Source organism: Chiroxiphia lanceolata, chromosome 1 (genome assembly GCF_009829145.1).
Source record: "Chiroxiphia lanceolata isolate bChiLan1 chromosome 1, bChiLan1.pri, whole genome shotgun sequence".
Classification (NCBI taxonomy): Eukaryota; Metazoa; Chordata; class Aves; order Passeriformes; family Pipridae; genus Chiroxiphia; species Chiroxiphia lanceolata.
Window position 1 is genome coordinate 42,939,018 of NC_045637.1, and position 20,057 is coordinate 42,959,074.

Sequence of the window (20,057 nt, forward strand, 5' to 3'; positions counted from 1 at the left end):
TGCTGCCCTTCTCAAAAAACCTGACAAGGAAAGGGATTTGGTAGAGCTGTCAGAAATGGGAAGATTAGAGTGAGGCTCACAGCTTGTTATCTATGCACATGAACAAGTGGCCTGATGTAAAAAAAAAAGAAAAAAAAAAAAAAGTCATTTCTGCTGCATGGTTGAAACTCTGGTCCTAATCATTTAGTTGCTGCAAAGCACATGCCAAGGTTTCAGCAGCAGAATTGCTTCTATCATTTCCTGCACACTTTGCAGAGCGGCAATTAGCAGCGCAATGGCATTAACAAGGCAGCTTTACACAAGCTCACAAGCTTTCAAAGTAAAATCAAAAAGAATCCCTGCAAGACCAACTACTTGTAAAATGTGAGAGGGAAGCTCTAGACCTGATTTTTTGGAGGTAGGTGCAAGGCTTTGATTGCAGGCAGCATGACTATCAGAGCCACCTGCCACCTTCTACACTTCTCTGGCTGCTTCAAGGAGGGGAAACCTCCTGTCTTCTGCATTCGACCTTTGTATTGCCTTCCCTGAGTGGGGATTGATGCCGCACATCTCCAAGTGCCCTCTCATCCACATTTGCTGTAAACACCCAGAACACCTGTTTACTCTGACTCACCCACTCCTCACTCAGACTCTCCCTTTTTTTGACAGCAGACCTCACTCAGGTAGTATGTGCTGCTAATATCCTTTCAGAACCATGTAATAACATGCCTTCTATCCAATTCCTAACATCCTTCAATCAGCTCAGCCAGTGGGCTAACTGCTTACACTCCCATAATTTATATAAGTGCAATTAATTTAAACTGCATCACTCCAGTGTAATGCTGGTGAAAATACCCTGAGAGGGAGTACCTCACTGGTGAATCAGACCCTTTACTTTTAAAAAACATACAAAAGAACAGATCCCGAGCCAGTGAAAATCTGCATGGCTCCATTCATTTCAACACACAAACCAGCTCAAGGTCTGAATCACAGCTCATGTAACAGACTATTTAGATACAGACTAATGCCTCACATCCTGAAATGCAATGCTTTCCCAGAGTTGGCAGAGGACAGGGACTTCTCAGATGGAACAGAGCTGAGAGGGAAGCAGGACCACAAATGCAACCTTCTAAAAATGCTTTGTGGATTTCTTCATTTCTGTGGAGCTAAGGAAAATAACAGCTTGTGTCTCTGCAAGCACTGCTCTCCCTTCTGAGAAAAACCACCTCTGTTCCTTTTGCCCCAGCAGCAAAGCAGATACCTGGGAAGTCCCTTTCCTTGCCACTCTCCCTTTCTTCCCATAGCCTGGGTACGTTCCTCACCATTTAGAAATCCACATGATACCTTTCATTAACAGACACCAGAGTTAGATGCTGAACAGATTATTTTTTTAATCAGTTCTTGCAAATGGCTAACTTTCTCTGCACTTGTTTTGGCATTTCTCAAGATTAAGAAGTCATGCAGCTTGACAAAGCACTTTGCTCTTGCATGTCTTAAAAGACCCACGGGGCTTTTTTTTTTCACGTCTATTCCAACACCTGCTGCAAAAATGGGCGGGGGTGGTCTCTGTAAAACACCCCTCCTTGCCTCCTCCCACGAGAAGAGAGCTCCAGCGTCACACCAGCACGGCATACCAGTATGTGCCCAGGCAGGTGTAGTTAATACACGAGGAGGGGGGAAGGGGTGGGGAAGGTAGACCAAGAGTCAATCAGAGTGTAATTTGTGCTAGAAATTTACCAGCATTCAGCTGTCCATATTTCCAAAATGCAAATATTTTAAAATTAAAAAACCTATCTGTGACTAAATATCTCCTCTAAATCAATCTAGATAACCAGAAAACTCTGTGGCACATTTAAGAGGCTTTCATCTTAAATGAAATACACAACACAGATTACACCTTCATAGGAAATCAAGAGGTCCTAAATATACTAATGGAGAAGGACATTTAAGAGACATTAAATTACCCAGTCTATAATTTTAGGGGGTTTGCTTATCTGTGCATCTTTTAACTGCTTTGGATAATTAGGAAAATTTCCTTGTGTGTCCTAAGAGGATAGGCAAAAGAGTGACATTACTACTCCCGAGGAAGGAAAGGTCGAGGTTTTGCATTCTACAGATTTTTAAAGGAAAATAGAAAGTATTCTTCATATGAACAATCTGAAGCAGTATGCATATTGTATAAAACCTATCACCCTGCTCTGAAATGTAATCCTTTACGGGGCTTCTCCCTCTCCTTGGTCCCTTACAGTATCTGTCTGATCCTTCTGCCTGGAAGGGTGCAGGTTAGGGAGGATGGCTGATCATCTCCAGCCTTTCCTAAGTGCAGCCATCAAAGGAAGCTCCCAAATGGAGCAGGCACCCAGTCAGTTCAAAGGCTTCCATTAGCTCTGCCAGCCAACTTGTTATCTTGTAATGTGTTGTATGTGTGTGTGTATGTCCCTGTTCTGCCCCTAACGATTAGTTTGTTCCATCGTAATTTTTTGTATCAAACATCTGGAAACCAGACTTGTTTTAAAAAAAAAAGAAAAAAATAAGAAGAATAAAAAGGAAAAAAAGAAAGGAAAGACAGAGGAAGAAAGAAAGAGAGAGAAAGAAAAAAAGAGAAAGAAAGAAAGACTAGGGAAAGAAAAAAAAAAAGAAAAATAAATGAAAAATAAAAGAAAAAAGGGGGTAGAAAAAAAGAAAGGGGGGGGGAGAAAAATAAGGGGGGAGATTTTCGGTGCCTATGACTTATCCAGGTCTCCATCAGACAGAAAAAAAAAAGAATTCAGATGAATCAGTAAATTGACCTTTATTTTCAAGCACTTTAACCAACACATTTTTCTAGTCTGCAGTTCTACAGAGCCACATGCCCCCGCTCGGAGCAGGGTAACGCGCTCTGCTAGAGCTCGCTCCCTCGTTCACAGCTGTCTCCAGCGGGAGGAGCTGAAACCTGAACCAAACCCTCCGAGTGAGATTGGATCCTTCAGCCAGCAGCCCCAGAGCCCTCCCAGAAAAACAGCCTCTTTGGAAAAGTGCTTGAGAACATCCCGAAACGATTGGAGGAGCGGAAAACCCTTCCCCCCTGCACCTGACTCGTGAGTATTTACAGCACTTTTCAAGGCGCCTCGGCACTGCCACTGCACAACCGGGAGTGGATGGGCTGCGTGGGGCCGGCAGCGCCATAGGGACCAGGACCGGGACCAGGACCAATGCGCCCGCAGTGATATAGCGTGTGCCTGTGTGCTGGGCGCCATCCGGGACCGCTACTCCCACCCGCACGGAAAGAGAGTCTGGAAGAAGCAGAAACCCTACGTCCAAAATGCCACGCTCCTTCCTGGTCAAGAAACATTTCAATTCATCCAAGAAGCCGAATTACAGCGAGCTGGACACACATACAGGTAACAAAACGAAATCTAGTTCCACCGCATCTCTTCTGAGGCTGCGGTCGTTGCGTGGCAGTTCTGAGGAGGGGTGGGATTGCTTTGCAGCCTGCAGGGGACGGGTTAGTTCACTGCTTGCTTATTTTCTCCTGCTTACAAGGAGAAATATCTGTGATATTTCTATGTGAGAAATATGTCAGAGCTGACCAGAATGAATCATGAAAATTTGCTCATCCACTTGAACTCAAGTTACTTAAAGAGGATTTGGAGTTTTCCTGTTCTATATCTGCTGGTGGTGGAATTGAAATTTTACACAAATCCTTCAGGAAGTTTCACTGTTTCATTGTGTCAGGCTGCATGGATTTAGAAGCAGCATGCTGCCTTGAAGAGACTCTCCAGCTGCAATTTGCCTGTTCAAGGGCACTGTCTCTACCCATCAGAATATGGGTATGAAAGAGTATTTTCTTAATTGTTCTTAATTGTTATATTCAGATTATCCTGTTTAATTTGTCCAGTTTTCAATCCCCGGAATGTTAATTTTGCTGCCTTTTGAAGTACATTTTAGTTCTCTTACCTTAAAATGTTTTTCTTTCTCCAGTGATTATATCCCCCTACCTGTACGAAAGCTATCCAGTCCCTATCATACCACAGCCAGAGATCCTGAGCTCAGTAGCTTACAATCCCATTACCGTGTGGACTACAACTGGGCTGCTACCGTCTCCATTACCCAATGACCTGTCTCCACTTTCTGGATACCCCTCATCTTTGGGAAGAGTCAGCCCACCTCCACCTTCTGACACCTCCTCCAAAGATCACAGCGGTTCAGAAAGTCCCATTAGCGATGAAGAAGAGAGAATTCAGTCAAAGCTTTCAGACCCTCATGCAATTGAAGCTGAAAAGTTTCAGTGCAGTTTATGCAACAAGACCTATTCAACTTTCTCTGGGTTGGCCAAACATAAGCAACTGCACTGTGATGCCCAGTCTAGGAAATCATTCAGCTGCAAGTACTGTGACAAGGAGTATGTCAGCCTGGGAGCGCTTAAGATGCACATCAGGACCCACACACTACCTTGTGTCTGCAAGATCTGTGGGAAGGCTTTCTCTAGACCCTGGCTACTTCAAGGACACATTAGAACTCACACTGGTAAGAACAAGCATTACGTTTGTAGTTTCTTGTCGCTATAACATCAGGATGCCTTTTGCTGTTTTTCTCCACAGATGGTAAAACCAGCAGTGTTTCTTAATCAACCTTGAAATACATCCACTGAATCTCAACTAAATCATTAAAAGGCTAACTTCTCCCTCTTGGAGGGAGGGTGGGAGGGGAGTGTAGCATGGTCTCATAACTGAGGCCCAGATACTGGCCTAAATCAGCATTGCTGTCCTGACAATTTTAGGACGGTTTAGCCCATTTCCACTAGCTGAAGGTTTTGCTTTAAGAATTTTATGTTAACTTTCAGGCTTTGGAAATTACTAACTTTAAGAAGGTTCCAGCTGACTCTGAAATCAGGCAGCAAAAAAACAGAATGGCAATGCATGAGGGGCTGCTTTCTGACTCCTTAAGCAGCTGGCAAGTTTTGTATGCACTGTCTCAAGTCCTTAAGAATTAGAAACACATCATCAGCCAAGTGGTTGGGTTTTTTTCTATTGAGGCAAAAACTGGGGTTTGAATGTAACACTGGGTACAATGTAATGTCTGTACAGCTGTTTGCTGCTTTTCAGTCAAAGGCCTTGTTCCCTAGTAATCCATACAGCACTAAGCAGAAAAAGTTCTATGAAAATATTTGAAAATGTTGAGAGGAACTCAGTCTAAGAGTACTGCACCTGTAGATGCAGAAGGTGTCAGCAGCTTGTCTTCAGAGACTGCACTTAGCAGCACATTCTGAGTAGACTAGAGTTCTGCAAGTACAGCCAGCAGTACAGAAAGCTGCTGTATCTGTGGTCTGATTAACCTTTTATTACACATTTTTTTATTATAACAAGTCAATTTTGTATCTCATTTGTTTCTTAGGATAAAAGCAGGTTTTACCTGTCCTAAACATGTGTTTTTCTAAAAAAGATTTATCCTATTTTCTCTTGATGTTCCCTTTGTAGGAGAGAAGCCGTTTTCCTGTCCTCACTGCAACAGGGCTTTTGCAGACAGATCCAATCTGAGGGCTCATCTGCAGACCCACTCGGATGTGAAGAAATACCAGTGTAAAAATTGCTCCAAAACTTTCTCCAGAATGTCTCTTCTGCACAAACATGAGGAGTCTGGCTGCTGTGTAGCACACTGAGTCATGCAGTCAATGTTTACCTGGACTCGATGCATTTCTCCACTCCTGTTCCAAATGATAAGTAGAAATCCAAAGGCGTTTTCTCATCTACTCTTCAGCCAAAAAAAACCAAAAAAACAAAACAACAAAAAAAAAACCAACCAACAAACCAAAACAACACCAAACAAGCAAACAAATAAACTAGTGGAAGAACTTAGAATGTCAGTAGAAATGAGCTTTAAGTAGTTTCTGTTCAGCCATACATTTGCATTCTTAAGTGTGAATTCTGAAATATGGGGAAAGATGCCATGCATGACATTTCAAGTAATCTAAAGGAAGAAGCATTATCAGCTTTCTTTATAGATGAAGCCAAATGTAGGTTGTCTTTTCTTGCTTAGAAAAGGCTGTAAAATTATCAATACATTCCTGCCAAGCCATTTCAACCAAAGACACAGTATTTTAAATAAAAATTTTAATAAAAATACTACCCAAGTGGATTTTACTAGACACCATTTGTCTCAGGTGCCTTAAAAAGTATTCCAAGTTTACCTTAGTAAATGTTTAATATTATTCATTGCTGTGTTTTTTATTTTATTTTATTAGAAGCCAAGGCCTTCATTAATGATCTAAAATGCTTTGAAACTGCATAATTAAGAGAGAGAAAAAAGTATAAGAGAATGTACGAAAAACCACAATTTAACCGCATGTGCCTTTAAAAGAAAAAAAAAGGACAAGAAAAGGTAATACTGTAGCTTCAAACATTCCTGGTGCATGCTTGATCATCTTTTGATATGGAATAGTTCCTCTAAACTTCATTTTTTTAAAAAAACGGGAATAAGTGCAAGAGAGGGGATCCATGGGAGCTTTACAATTATTTTTTTAAATGCACAAAGGAAATGCAATATTTTCAGCATTACCCCTCCAAGTGCCTTTTTTATTGATGATTTTGTAAAGTATGTGGACATAATGTAAATATTTTTATTTTTATATGATTGAATGTGTTATGAATGAAAGCGAATTGTTGCCTATAGCAGCATCTATAGATAACTTGAAGAAAGTGTGAAGTGAAATTTATGTTGTTTTCTAGCCACTTTTTTACAATAAACATTTTTAAGTAACATGTCTGTTGTTTGTTCTAATTAAAGAAAACATCTGTCTGTTTTCAAACATAGAAAAATGTGAATGTACGTGACCAAATGAAGATAAAATGAATTTCAGATGCAAATATTTAATGTACAAGTTCTGAACATTAGAAAGGAATATATCCATTGCATTTTAGAAGATTTAAAACCCTACAGTGCATTTTTCTAGAGTTGCAGCTCTAAAGCACTTGTTTTCCTGCTTCTTACAAGAGTATGACAACATTGTGAAATTCATCAAAAACATTTAAGTGCAACTTCTTTCTTTCATTTTAAGCAATGAAAGGAGAGTAGTAGTAGAGTAGCCTTATTATAACACTTTCCCTGAAACTCTGATATGGGAATTCTGGGTCTGATCCAAAGTTTATTAAAGTCAGTGGAGCCTTACAGGAGTTCAACAATGTTTGCGTGATGCTCTTTTAAAGTAGTAGTAAAGTTGCAGTATAAAACACTTTTTATGGCAATTTCAAGACTATTAAAGATATTTTATTAAAATATGTTACATATCAGGTCTTTCAAGTGAATGTATTACAATTGTACATCAGCTAATATATCACAGGAAAGAAGTAATCTATAATAAAAAGTAGAAATCATTTTCTCCAGATGATTTGACTGAGGACTCCAAGGACTCCAAGATCTGAACTACAGTAAAGCATTACAATATCAACAAATCCTCTCTCATCATTACTGACTAGCGTGAAATAACAGCATTTTCAACTTTTAACAAAAGACAAAGCTAGAGAACAGACAAGCACCAGCTGTTATCCAGTCTAAAGACCTCTATGCCTACAGTAGGGTACCAGTAGGAACAAGTAATAGCAAAAATAAAATTCCAGCAATTTAACAAGAATGCTACTGATGTATAAACATAAGGTGCACATTTCTTGAAAAAGAGTATGTTTCAGAAAAATAATGCAATAAATTGCGTATTCTCTCTCTTCCAGTTGAATTCTGCAGAGTAGGGCTTCAGCAGGACTGCACTGGAATAGCATAGGCAATAGGCAAAAGTTTTACACCTTTTCTCCACTGAAAGTGTGATATTGAAAAAAAGATCAGCTCCAATGAAGCTTTCACATTCTCCATGCATCTTCTGACAAAATCTCAGGGTTATAACAATGATTCCCTAGGAGCTGCTAGATTTTTCTTCAGGAAATAGCTAGAGAGTTCAAGCAAGATAGGGTTAGTGGGAATTTGCAAGGTAACATTTTAAAATGAACACATGAAGGCATCAAATACCCTTGAAAAGTTTCATGTGGTTACTCTATTGATTTGCACTTCCATGTCATTCGCTTTGAAGTTCTTAGGCTCCAGCAGCTCTTTGTGCAGCTTTCTCTTCCCAGAGCAAAGTTTACTGGAGTATGAGTAAAGCTCTGGCAGTCAACAGCTATTTGCACTGTCAAAGTTCTAGGTTTTCTCTCCTGCGTTGTGCCACAAGGACTTTTTCATTGTTTTAATTCACACTCTAAATTCTCTACGTGCATAGTAAATGAAATGGCATAAGAGCTTAACTTCTGAATGAGTGCAAATGCTACTGTTGTCCTTAAGGGAAATCAGATGAAAACTTCAAAATACAGTATGCTAAACCAAACACAAGTGGAACTGGTCTGATTTGGAGATGACAATTAAGATATGCTACTTTGCATGCCTGTAACACCTGTACTCATAAAACACAAAGATGGGAAAGGCTAGAAGCTCTTCTGGCTCATCTCTTTAATTGAAACAGAGCACTCTATCACAGAACCCTAGCTCTTCGTCCAGTTGCAGCATAAACTTCCCAGGCAGCTGAATTTCTCTGCTTTTCCTGTGTGACTGCTTTTTATTCCCTGTCAGGACATTTCTCCAAAATATAATAGTTTTAACTCTTTACCTTAGAAATGCCCTTCTGCACCTTCACAAGCTATTTATCAATGTAAATTGAATTCTGTTCTGAGCTGCTGGTCAATGACTCCTATGACTTTTTCCAAACACGAAGGAAAAGCTCCCTCCGAATCCACCCATTGCATCTCTTCAGCCACTGCAATATTTCTCACAAAACATCTTTTATTCTGTATCCAAATAGTTAACTTTTTAAATCTTTCTCAGGAAAATATGGCCCCCACACTTTGAATATCTTCACTGATCTTTTCTGAAATCAGTCACTTTTTTTATTTTTAGTTTTTGACACCAGTGCTAAATATAATTCTTTTAAGTGAAGTTAAGCTATCATAAGACCAGTTTCTCCTCTAAAGGCACCTGAATGACAACAGACTATGTACAACATGATTCATAGGGTTTTTTAACTATTCACTAATGAGTTGTTTAAAGTCAGAAGATCCAGGGAGGGGATTTTTGCCCAGAGGTTACTCCAAATCTATAAATCCAGACCTGTTTGGTTATATGATTGTCCATTATACAGAATGAGGGCCATATCTTTCCTTTAGGATGTTTTGTCCATTTACTTTCAATGTTCTTTCAGTTTGTGGAGAAGAGCAGAACCATCTCAGCATTTGTGCAGTTACAAGTCAAATACATTAATTTCTCAAAGCTGAAGGCAATAATTGATTCACTTTGGTTTCCACATCTCTCTTCCCTTCTTCTGTTTAAGCATGCTTTTCACCTCAGAGGCTGAAGAATGAAGTAGGATATGCATGAAAGGAAGACAGAACACTTCTAGGCTCAAAGCACTGCAGTTATCCTCCCGTGTAATTCAGAGTTCAGAAAAGCGTGTTATACACTCACCAAAGGGCTAAAAGAAATGCCTCTCAGATTAAAGCACCATGAAATCTGACTTCTATATTTTGCTCTATTATTTGAATTATTATAGTTCCTGTTGTCATTAAGCAAACTCAGGGTCTATTACTCTAAGCTCCATAAAATCATATAAAAACAAAACACTGTAAAGATCCCATGATTTCAGTTTTTAAAAAAAGGAAAATGGGAAATTTGATAATTTAATTCTGATATCTTGTGCTACAGCTGATTTGCCCTGTCACAAAATAAATCAAAATTTAATTTGAAAACATATTTTTCTTTTTGAATAAGACATTTGCAGTTATGAGTATTACTGCTTTAGAAATAGTTGGTTTTACTAGCTGTCCCAAATGTTTGGTTTTGTCTCTTTAAAGCAGGTGTTTTAACAGTTAAATTATATTAATTATAATTCTGGTTCACAGAAGTATGAGGAGTGGAAGGTGAGAAGACCACTCCATCCTGCATATATTGTATCAAGTGATAGCTATGAGAAATAAGAACAAACTGCGCAAGTAAAATCACAGAGTCAAGGAATGGCTGAGGTGGGAAGGTACCCCTGGAGATTGATTAGTCCAACTCCCCTGCTCAAAGCAGGGTCAGTAGAGTAGTTTACCCAAGACTGTGTTCAGATGGAGTTTCGATATTTCAAGGAATGGAGACCTTTGGGACCTCTCTGGACAACCTGTGCCAGTGTTCACACTTACACTATTAAAGTGGGTTTTTTTAAATTTAAATGGCATTTTCTGTATTCCGAGTGTTGTGCACTGTCTCTTATCCTGTCACTGGGCATTAAGAGTCTGACTGTATTCTTTGCTCCATTTCATCAGGTATTTATACACATTAATAAGGTCTTCCTTAATTTTTTTTCTGCTTAAGCTCTCTCAGTGACTCCAATATGAGAGTCCAATGTCTTAATTACCTCTGTGGTCCTTCACTGGACTTCAATATTCTCGTGTCAATCTTGTATTGTTGAGGCCAGAACTGTGCCTAGTGCTGCAGATAGGCTTCACGAGTGCTGAGTAGAGGTGGAAATACCATTCAGTTTCTTATGGGATGCTGATAGGGTACATACATTTTGTAGAAACAGCCATAACAGTAGAGTACAAACAAAAATTATTCTTGTATTCTCTGCTCCTCCTTCCCCAAGATTTTCAGTCTTTCTAAAAATATGCAAAGTCATCAAGAACCTTAAAGGATGTGGAGTATGGGACTGTGTTTTCCTGGGAGAGCAAGAGTTGCCCTGTCTTGTTGCATAGTGCAACATAAAGGGTGCCTCAGCCAAATCAGACTAGAGACTGGAAAAAAAAAGGATTAACAAGTGAACAGTGGTGTTGTTTTTACATGTTTGGGAGTTTGGTCACCTTGTTCATCTACACTTATCTTTCCAATACTTCAAGAATGCCATCAAAACCAGTGCTTTTTCGTGTTTTTTTCCTTCTTCTGGTTCACATGATTTGGAGTACAAAAACATAAGTATGCACTCATTCATAGGGCCCTTCTTCTTTTGTTTTCCCCATGTCTCTTTGAGACAAAAGTTATGGGACAGAGGGTTTCTGTTACATCTGTCTCCTCTCTCCCTTTTACTTGGGCATTGAATATTCCCATCTCTTGTTTGTGTTCCTGTCTGTTCTATTGTCCAGTGTGTACACAAAATAGCTGCAAGAATGAAGACCACAGTTTGGCAGCCATAGCTAAGAAGGAATAAATGCTCTTTTACATCTTTCAGTTATACAAACATATTTTTACTTCATTTTGTCAAAAGAAGACATGGAAAACAAGAATCACATGAATCCTAGCTCAAATTCACATGCTTTCCAACATTTTTAATGGTCTTCACTCTGTAAGCTCAGAAGAGCAATTGAGGTACATGCAGACATTCACACAGTTTTTTCACACATGTAGGCATATAGCTGGCCATCCTGCACATTCCAACAGACAAATCCTTTCAGTGCAACTCTGATTTCTCTGCCTTACATAGGAATCGTCTCCTTCCCAGATGTGGTTGACAGTTGATCAGAGTCAGGGGATCATGGACCTTTTAATACTAGAAAGATGTGGCATTGCTGTGGCCTCTAAGCAGCGCTAGATGTGGCTATGAGCAACAAATACATGTTACATGCTGGGCTATCAAATGGCAGCAGCTCCCAACAATCACCTTTTCACATCTTTTCAAAGGCGTGACCCGGGAACTCAGGAGCTCGGTCTAACACATCCCTCTCAGAGAAGGGCCTATGTCTCACTGAGTCCTATGGGCTCCCACATCAGAGTACCAAGTCACAGACATCTGCTAAGTCGCTAAGAAGCAGTTAAAGTTGCACTGCAATTAGCTCAGATTTTGAACATGTCCCGAAAACAAAGTAAATTCCTTTGAATGTAACCTGCCCTCTCATGTGGGCTGGCAGATCATCCACAGCTGACAATGAATAAAGAGTTAGAAGAATGAAAAGTAACAATTATTAAGTAACTCCAGTAAAAATTGAATGAGAAACAATCAGCAATTCAAAGTAATAATATTACACATAAAAGACTAATAAAAATCCTCCTCATCTCAGTAAAAGCTGCATCATATTTGGCATTAATTCATTAATTTTTAAATGTTATAAAAAATATTTTGTAAGACAGTTCATCAAGATTTATAGCAAAGTATTCATTATTCATCTGTAATACATGAAACCAGGCCAGGTTGCTATGTCCCAAGGAAACTAAAAAAAGAATCTTGTGACTTGTGATGGACATTTTCGTGGTGTTTGTAAAACAGCTTGGCATCTCAGCCCAGATCCTAACTAGTTCTGACTGGAAAGGCCAACACTCAAAAACAGTCAGGATTTTTTGACAGTCCTCACTTACTGACAGAAAAATCACTTTTTATTTGGAAAATGGCTTTCCACTTCTAGGTTGTTTCGAGAAATTGCTCCACTAGTTTTTTCTGTCCCTACTTTTTCCACCATTGACAGAAAAAAATTAGTTGTTATTACTGATACTGTTGTTTCCGAGCAATCTTTTCTCACAGGTTTGAAAATCATCACTGTAATTTCGGGTTTGGTGGTCACAGCAGAGAGCCATGACTGAGGGCTGCTTCTGAATATCTGAACCCAAATGCTTTGTCTGTCCACAGACAAATGTGTCAGTATGTCACACTGGCAGGACAACAGGGATTCTGGGAACAGAGATAAAAAAAAGAGAGGTCTTGAGGACTGTTGAAATGTCAACCTTCCTCAAAAGAAGGCCATGGTAGTGAATAGATACTTACAAGCAGTAAATAGCAATTACAAATTACCTTCCAGGGCAGTTTTCTGCACAAGGAAAACCTCAGAAGTTCAGCACTTCAGTCAGAAGAAATTCTGACTTCAGTTAAGACTGAAACTGACGTCACAGAATATTCTGAGTTGGAAGGGACGCACAAGGGCGGGCCATCGAGTCCAGCTCTTAAATGAATGGCCCATAGGGGGATCAAACCCACAACCTTGGTGTTATTTGCACCATGCTCTAAGCAACTGAGCTAATAAAACAGGTATGCCTGATTACTGTTCTTGTTGCCACAAAATATAGGCAGAATAAAGGCGGTAGTAGGGTTTTTCTTAATTACACATACAGAAACTATAACAGGAATACTCAGTATCATGATAAACTATATACATTTTATATATATATATATATATATATAATCACGTAAAATTAAAAATGCAGAATTAAAGTTGGGAAATATTTTAAGAAACAGCTCTGCCACAATGTTCATTAATTTTTGTTTAAGTCTAAAGCTTTTAGCTAAAAAATACATTTTCACTGTTTTTCAGCTTTTAGAAACAGGAATATTCATAATTTATCTCAGATAAATCATTCTTTTCCACTTAAAAAAAAAAAAAGAGAGAGTATGCTTCCTTTTTACCAAACTTACATAGAACCCAGAGGGCACTGAAGAGAACTCAGTTATTTTGAAAATCACAACAGTATGATCCTACAGTTTTTATGTCTATGTATGGAATTCTGGCAGAGATATTCTATGTACAGGATGTCCTGGGATTGTACCATACTGTGATTTTCTCACAGTGAATTTTGCATTTGTCCCTGTCAAAAAGTTTTGAATCTATATGGATATATGCTAACAGAAAAGGCAATTTTTAACAATCCTTTGCTGCAGTTTAGTCTCATGTATTTGGTTATATATCTCATGTATTTGGTTAGGTTCATAGAGCTAAGGAAGCATAACCAGAAGTCTGTAAGCCCAGGCATCTTGTTCTTTCTAAAACACTGACCTATTTGGAGCTCTACAGTTCCTCTTTTCTAGTAAACCCTTTTTTGTTGTTCTATAATTGCTCAGGCTGAAGAGGAATCAGAATTACCTGTGATGAGCTCTTTCCTTTTCCTGCACTGCTACAGTTCGTATGTCAGACTGCTGTGCTAACAATGATGAGGGTGCAATTCTGAGCTTGAGTGGTAAGTTTATAGTATTTTTAACATATTTTTCCTTCTCTTTTGTTTTGCACTTATGGAAATAATGCACAACATGGTCTTATTATTTAGACCAAGTACAAGTGGTTTTTGAAAATATAATTATTCATAGTTTTCCAGATAACTGCAGATATGATATTAAATCTGGGCTGCTGATATGTTTGAGAAGCTTTTTCTATCCATCTTTGTGTCCTGGTTTCAGATAGGATGGAGTTAATTTTCATCTTAGCAGTTCGTAAACTCCTCTGTTTTGCATTTATTATGAAAGTAATGTTGATAACACGCCGTTGTTGTTGCTAAGTGGTGCTTAACCTAAATCAAGGATTTTTCCATTTCCCATGCTCTGCCAGCAAGCAGGTACACAAGAAGATGTGAGGGAGCACAGCCAGGACAACTTAACCTGAACTGGCCAAAAGTATATTCCTTACCATACAACATCATGCCCAGTATATAAAGGGGAGGAGTTGGCTGGGAGGTGCTGATCATGGCTTAGGGACTGCTGGACATCGCTCAGAGGGTGGTGAGCAACTGTTTTGTGCATCACTTGTTTCTTTTGGGTTTTATCTCTCTCTTCTCTCTCTCTCTCTCTCCTTTTCACCATTTTTTTTACTCTGTTTTAATCATTAAGCTGTTCTTAACCCACAGGTATTACCTTTTTCTGACTCTCTTCCCCATCCCACCAGCGATGGGGGGCAATGAGAAAATGGCTTGTGTGGAACTGACCAGGATTAAACCATGATACTTTGGTAAATGCCTTTCCACTTTGTTTATATCTCTCTGCTTAGAACAGAAAGTAAAAGTTTCACAAGAAGTCTCTTGAAGACAACCTGAAATTACGGATCTTCTCTTCGCACTTTTGGCTGATAAGTTTGAGAGGGAAAATGCTGCATATACAATGCTCGCTGCTGTGTGTTGACACTTGAGAAGAAATTCTTAAGGAAAATAAATGTCTGTTTGCATCTTAGGATGCAATCACTAAGGGAGAGGAAGACTGTTCTGCAGCATTTGTAAAAAACAAAAATATATTGCCATCACATGTGTGATTTTGGTCCCCCACAACAGTTTTTAGGTCTTTTAGTCCAAATAGTCTTCTCTTACTCACATTACTTTGTCCCTAAATATAAAGAAAGTTTTTTGTCTGGGAAAGACCTCAGAATCTGGCACAGCACTTTTCTTAGGGGCCCATGGCTAAAATTGCAACATATATTACCTATAGATGAACCCTATAGCTCAGTATCCATGCAGTGTTTCATTACGATAGGACGAGGTAATATTTTGAAGAGGTGCCATGCAAAGTCAAACCATGCATTTGTATTGCTCCTTTACTGACAGGTTATGACCCAGTCAAACTCTTTTAGGAGCAGGGCTCTGGATCTCTTTCCCCCCATGGCGTGGGGCAGCCCAGTTCCAGTTCTAGTTCCATTTCCATCTGAGGAACCATTTCGGATGGCTTAATGTGGATAGGGAGGGGGGACTCCAGGCCAGGGGTTTCTTCAGGTCCTGAGCCTGGAGGGGAGAGGTGCTCTCCCCTCCCCCCACCCACGTGGCCCCACGGCAGGCACAGAGACAGCACACGGGCGGAGAGGAGGCAAGAGAGAGTTTATTGTTGTGGGGGTTACATTTATAGGGTTAGGAAGATTCACAAAGTAACCAATTAGAAGTCTCAAGGGGCTTACAGGGACACCCAATCACAGGAAGGGGTTAACAAGGTCCAATGAGAACACCTTAGGACATCTTCCCAGGACATTCCTGCATGGGATAACACTTGTCATGGGGGGTCTTGGGAAGAAGAAAGCATGAGTTAGCAAAGAGACTACAAAAAGCCATTTTGAAACATGTTTAAACCACAGTTTTCTCATATACTGCAGATTTACTGCCACACAGGGCTGTCTCCTTCCTTGAGCCAGAGCCACTCTTGTGAATGACTTGTCCTTTTGCCTTCTTCTCCTTGTCTTTAATGCCCTGGTAGCAGTGCCTAACGAGCTGCCAGGAGCCATCACGCTCTGATCTGGTGCAGTTGGCCAGGATTTCATTCAGGTATCCAAGAATGATCCTTCCCTCCAGGAAATTTTGCTGATGTGATTGTGCAGTGAACTACTAGCATATACACAATTCATACTGACAAGATGTGCTTTGCCAGCAGTGTTTCTCCTGGTTGCCCGAGCACAAGAGCAATTTGCAATCCAATATCACTACCACTAGCTTTTGTCAGTACAGAAGTGTTGGAATTGAGAAAAAAAAAAAAAAGGCAGAGACAAAAAAGCACAAAAACATCAGTGCTACACTCTTGAAAAAAGACCCTGACGCAGACCTGATCTGAGACTCAGGACAGTACAGCTTGCTCCCAGGATTGACCCTAAAGTATAGGCCAGACATTAATGCTTAAATGACAGTATTTGGAGGTGACTTGTGATGGGAGTTAGGGTGGGAAAATGTTTGCTTGGTGACAGAAGAAGAGCCAGAAATAGTCCTTCTTATGATGGCACTACAGCAAATATACTAGAGTTAATCCTTTTCCTTTCATTTTATTTTGTCCTGGTCTGTTTTTAGTGAGGATGAATAATGTCTACGACTTGTAATACCTTGGTAATAGTTCAACAGGTTTGCTGTTACCTTTCCTGGTTGGACCAGTACAGATTAGCTGCAGATTTCAATGTATGATCAGCTAACAGGCCAGGCTTGAAGAGTCTGAACCATTGCAGTTGCTGTTGAGGAATGTAAAATGAACATTGCTCTTTGGGGGGCAAACTAATAAGTTGGTGGAAATGTAGAGTTGAAGTGAAATGCATTCTTTAATTACTCCTTCTGATTAAGATTTTGTAGATAACTACATATGCATGGACTATCATGAGCTAGGAATGCTGCATTTTGGTTCTAACCATTTGAACCTCCCATTTACTTATGCCAAAGATGAGCCTTTCCAGGTAATCTAAAATGTAGACTTTTTAACTGATGTGAATGGCAGCTTTCCTGTTTTAAATTACAAGTTGTAAAAAGAGAGTTACATTGTCAATCAGCCAGCAAATGGTGCTGCACTGGCCTTTCTAGAAAAACAAGCAATGGGTAATAAATTACTTTATGGTACGACTGAATTGAAAACAAAAAATCCTTATCAGTGCAATATGTTTTCTGGTCCAATAAAATTATTCTGTTTTAATCTGTTCCAGCTATGTTACATTTTCCATTTTTAATATTTAAACAAGTCTTTTTAAACATATATATGTATGAATGGATACAAATGTGAGTATTAATATACAAATATATACATGAAAACATTTTCTGCAGGTAAGCAGAGATAGAATTAGAGTAAAATTATACTTTTCTTTTTTTGAGCAGTACTATTATTATGTGTCACATTCCCATTTTCTTCTCTATTCTAGAATCTTAACTTTCATTAAAAAAACCCTACAGTGAGTTTCTTGTGCCTATAGTTACCCAGAAAAAACAAAGCTGTGACAGCAATCAAGTGTAACCAGTAGACTTGTAGTCACCTTCAAGCAGCGCAACAACAGACTGCAAAGACAGACAAGTCTCAAAGGGATATGCTTGGCACTGCTTCACTCAGGAAGGCTTCAGTGGGGACAGTCCTCAAGGAGACAATGAATGTTAGCAGAGGAACCAGTTCTGTGGCTGACCAAAGCATGGAAAGAAAGTATGGGAGAACATCACAGTGAACCTCTTCGCCATTTACTGAATGACCTTTTATTTTGGTGTTGCAAGCAGCAACAACCTTTTGGATCCTATTGGATTACATTTGAAAAAAAACAGAAAAATTAAACAGGGAGTGACTTCTCCTAGGAAGATTTCTGAGATTCTCAACACTAGAAATATGCTATTGTTGCCACCTTCCCTTTCCATTTAGTTCCTGCTTTTGAGCTGCATAAAATGCGTGGAACAATAAACCAGTTTGTGGATAACCTTACAGAGCCCAATAGCCAATACACTAGCATATAGTTCCCAAATTCGTCAGGAAATCTTCTTTATGCTTATGGAATACAGACAGTTTGTGTTCTTGAATTCAGACTTCTCCTTGACTCTTTATTGGCAGCACTTGAGTGCAATGTCCCTGTGCAGGTTTACTGCACACATGCATCATCCTTTTTCTCTGGCAGAAAATAGGTTGGGACACAACTGAGACTTTGGGTTTGGATTTCTCCTATATGTTCAACAAACTCAGCAGAGCAAAATAAAGAACCAGGTATATGCATGTGCATATTAATACATCACGTGTGTTCAGGAAATCTGATGCATTCAGGAAACACTGGTCTTACCAGTTGTGAGCAATAGAGTGTGCAGAGCACTCACAGCATCACATCAGACCTATTCCATAAATACAAATGTTGAATCTGCACCTAAGCAAGAAGTCACATGAAACTGCAAAGTTTTATATTTTCTATACATTCAGAAAACTTCTGGAAAAACAAGGACAACATAACAATCCTACTTCTACATAGATGCTCCAAAAAAGGGAAATCTGTATGAGCCATGCGGTGCAGCAGAGAAGTCCCCTTTTTAAGAGATGAGTGTGAGAGATAAGGCTCTGCCTATACATCCAAAGTGTGTACAGCACAAATCCAATCCTCCTTCATCCACACTTCAGCCCAGGAGTTGTGGATTATAACCTTTCACCTTATACTGCACAGAATCAGCGTTCAGCTCCCAAGTGCAGAGCTAGTTTTATGCTGGAGTTTTCAAATCACCAGGTTCCAGTGAATAGACACAATCTTCTCTTTTTTGGCTCCCCACTAAGTAATGCCTGCAGAACATGTCAGACAAATGCTAGAAAGGTCAGGGAGTAATGGCTAACAGGAAAGCTGGTTCTCGTGGCTCTATCCACAGGATAGGGTGGATGCATTTCCCAGTATGCCCCACAGTCCTAGTCTCTAGGTGCACATCTGGTTACATTCTCATTGTATGTCAGGGCAAAACATTAGTGAGCAACCTCACTTTCCTACAGAGGGAAGCTCAGGCATATAGACAAGGTACATTTCAGAAGGTTTCCTATTCTGTGGTAGGGGACAACCAACTCTGTAATATGTGAATGTGCTCCAGAGTCTGGCTGGAGCCATTGTATCCCAGATTTTATTAATATTATATCTACTTTCTCTAGGCCAAAGGTCAAAAATGCTTCTGTCAGGACAGTGCTTTCCAAAGGCACTGTGGAAATGGTGCAGTTTGCAACATGTTGCATGTTTCAGTGAAGGAAACAACAGTAGAAGACCTGTGCCTGTCCCTGTGGCTTGTCCTTCAGGCTGCTCTATTCCACAGGTAGCTGTTGTGCTGCAAAGCTTACATGGAATACCCACAGAACAGCTGAGCTGAACAGAATTGCAGTCAGTGACTCAATAGCAAAAGTTTTCCACTCCTGTACTATTTTAAAAAGGGACAGGGTTTCAGGAGCTTTCAGGAAAAAAACCCACTTAAATTCTGGCCTATATAAAATCCAGCCTTGTGCATACTGACTTGAGTAGCAAGTTTGGAAAGTGTCATCAAGAAGGCCATATTTTAAATTCAGCTCTAAACCCCCCTATCAGGTAGAATACAGGCTTGAATCCATGTCCATGGACTGCGCCTGGACTGATATACTATGAGTCATAGTCTATCCTCCTCTTTTTCCTTTTTGCACCTGGATACCTTGCAAACTGGTGGTTGGACTGCTTGGAGGTGGAAAATTGATTTAAATCCTACCAGGTGGGGTGATGCCTAATCCAGGAAGTTCCCTAACCAGATACATATACTTGCAGCAGAGCATGAATCAGTGCAAGAGGATGGCTTCTGTCTAAACTCCTATGAATATTGTCTTACATCTCCTTACCTTTTATTTCAGGCAGCTCTGAAGATATAATTTAAAAGCAACACTGGCACTGGAACAGGTTGCTCAGAAAGGCTGTGGAGTCTCCATCCTTGGAGATATTGAAAACCTCATTGGATACAATCCCGGGCAACCTACTTCAGCTGACCATGCATGAGTGAGGGGGTTCAATGAGACAATCTCCAGATATGCCTTCCAATCACAAGAATTCTGCAATTCTATAGTTAAAAGAAAATTTAAAATAAAAAAAAAAAAAAAGGAAAATAAGAGGGTTTTATATTTTCATGTGAAGAAAAATCCCTAGAGAAAAAATAATTTTTTTTGATAAGAT

General features: G+C 39.6%; 1 protein-coding gene across 1 annotated transcript; it reads left to right on the forward strand.

The window, feature by feature from the left end:
- The first annotated feature begins 3,029 nt into the window (after positions 1–3,029).
- On the forward strand, positions 3,030–6,324 carry SNAI2 (snail family transcriptional repressor 2). Its single transcript, XM_032674613.1, has 3 exons — positions 3,030–3,359; positions 3,940–4,485; positions 5,436–6,324. The coding sequence occupies exons 1-3, from the start codon at positions 3,281–3,283 to the stop codon at positions 5,615–5,617; spliced, it is 807 nt and encodes a 268-aa protein (XP_032530504.1). The 5' UTR covers positions 3,030–3,280; the 3' UTR covers positions 5,618–6,324.
- Positions 6,325–20,057: the final 13,733 nt, after the last annotated feature.

Bases quoted from the DNA above. Each gene is read 5' to 3' on its own strand.
- SNAI2 (XM_032674613.1), top strand. From the start codon at position 3,281: ATGCCACGCTCCTTCCTGGTCAAGAAACATTTCAATTCATCCAAGAAG. The intron at 3,360-3,939 runs GTAACAAAACGA...TTCTTTCTCCAG, and splicing joins CGAGCTGGACACACATACAG to TGATTATATCCCCCTACCTG. The intron at 4,486-5,435 runs GTAAGAACAAGC...TTCCCTTTGTAG, and splicing joins ACACATTAGAACTCACACTG to GAGAGAAGCCGTTTTCCTGT.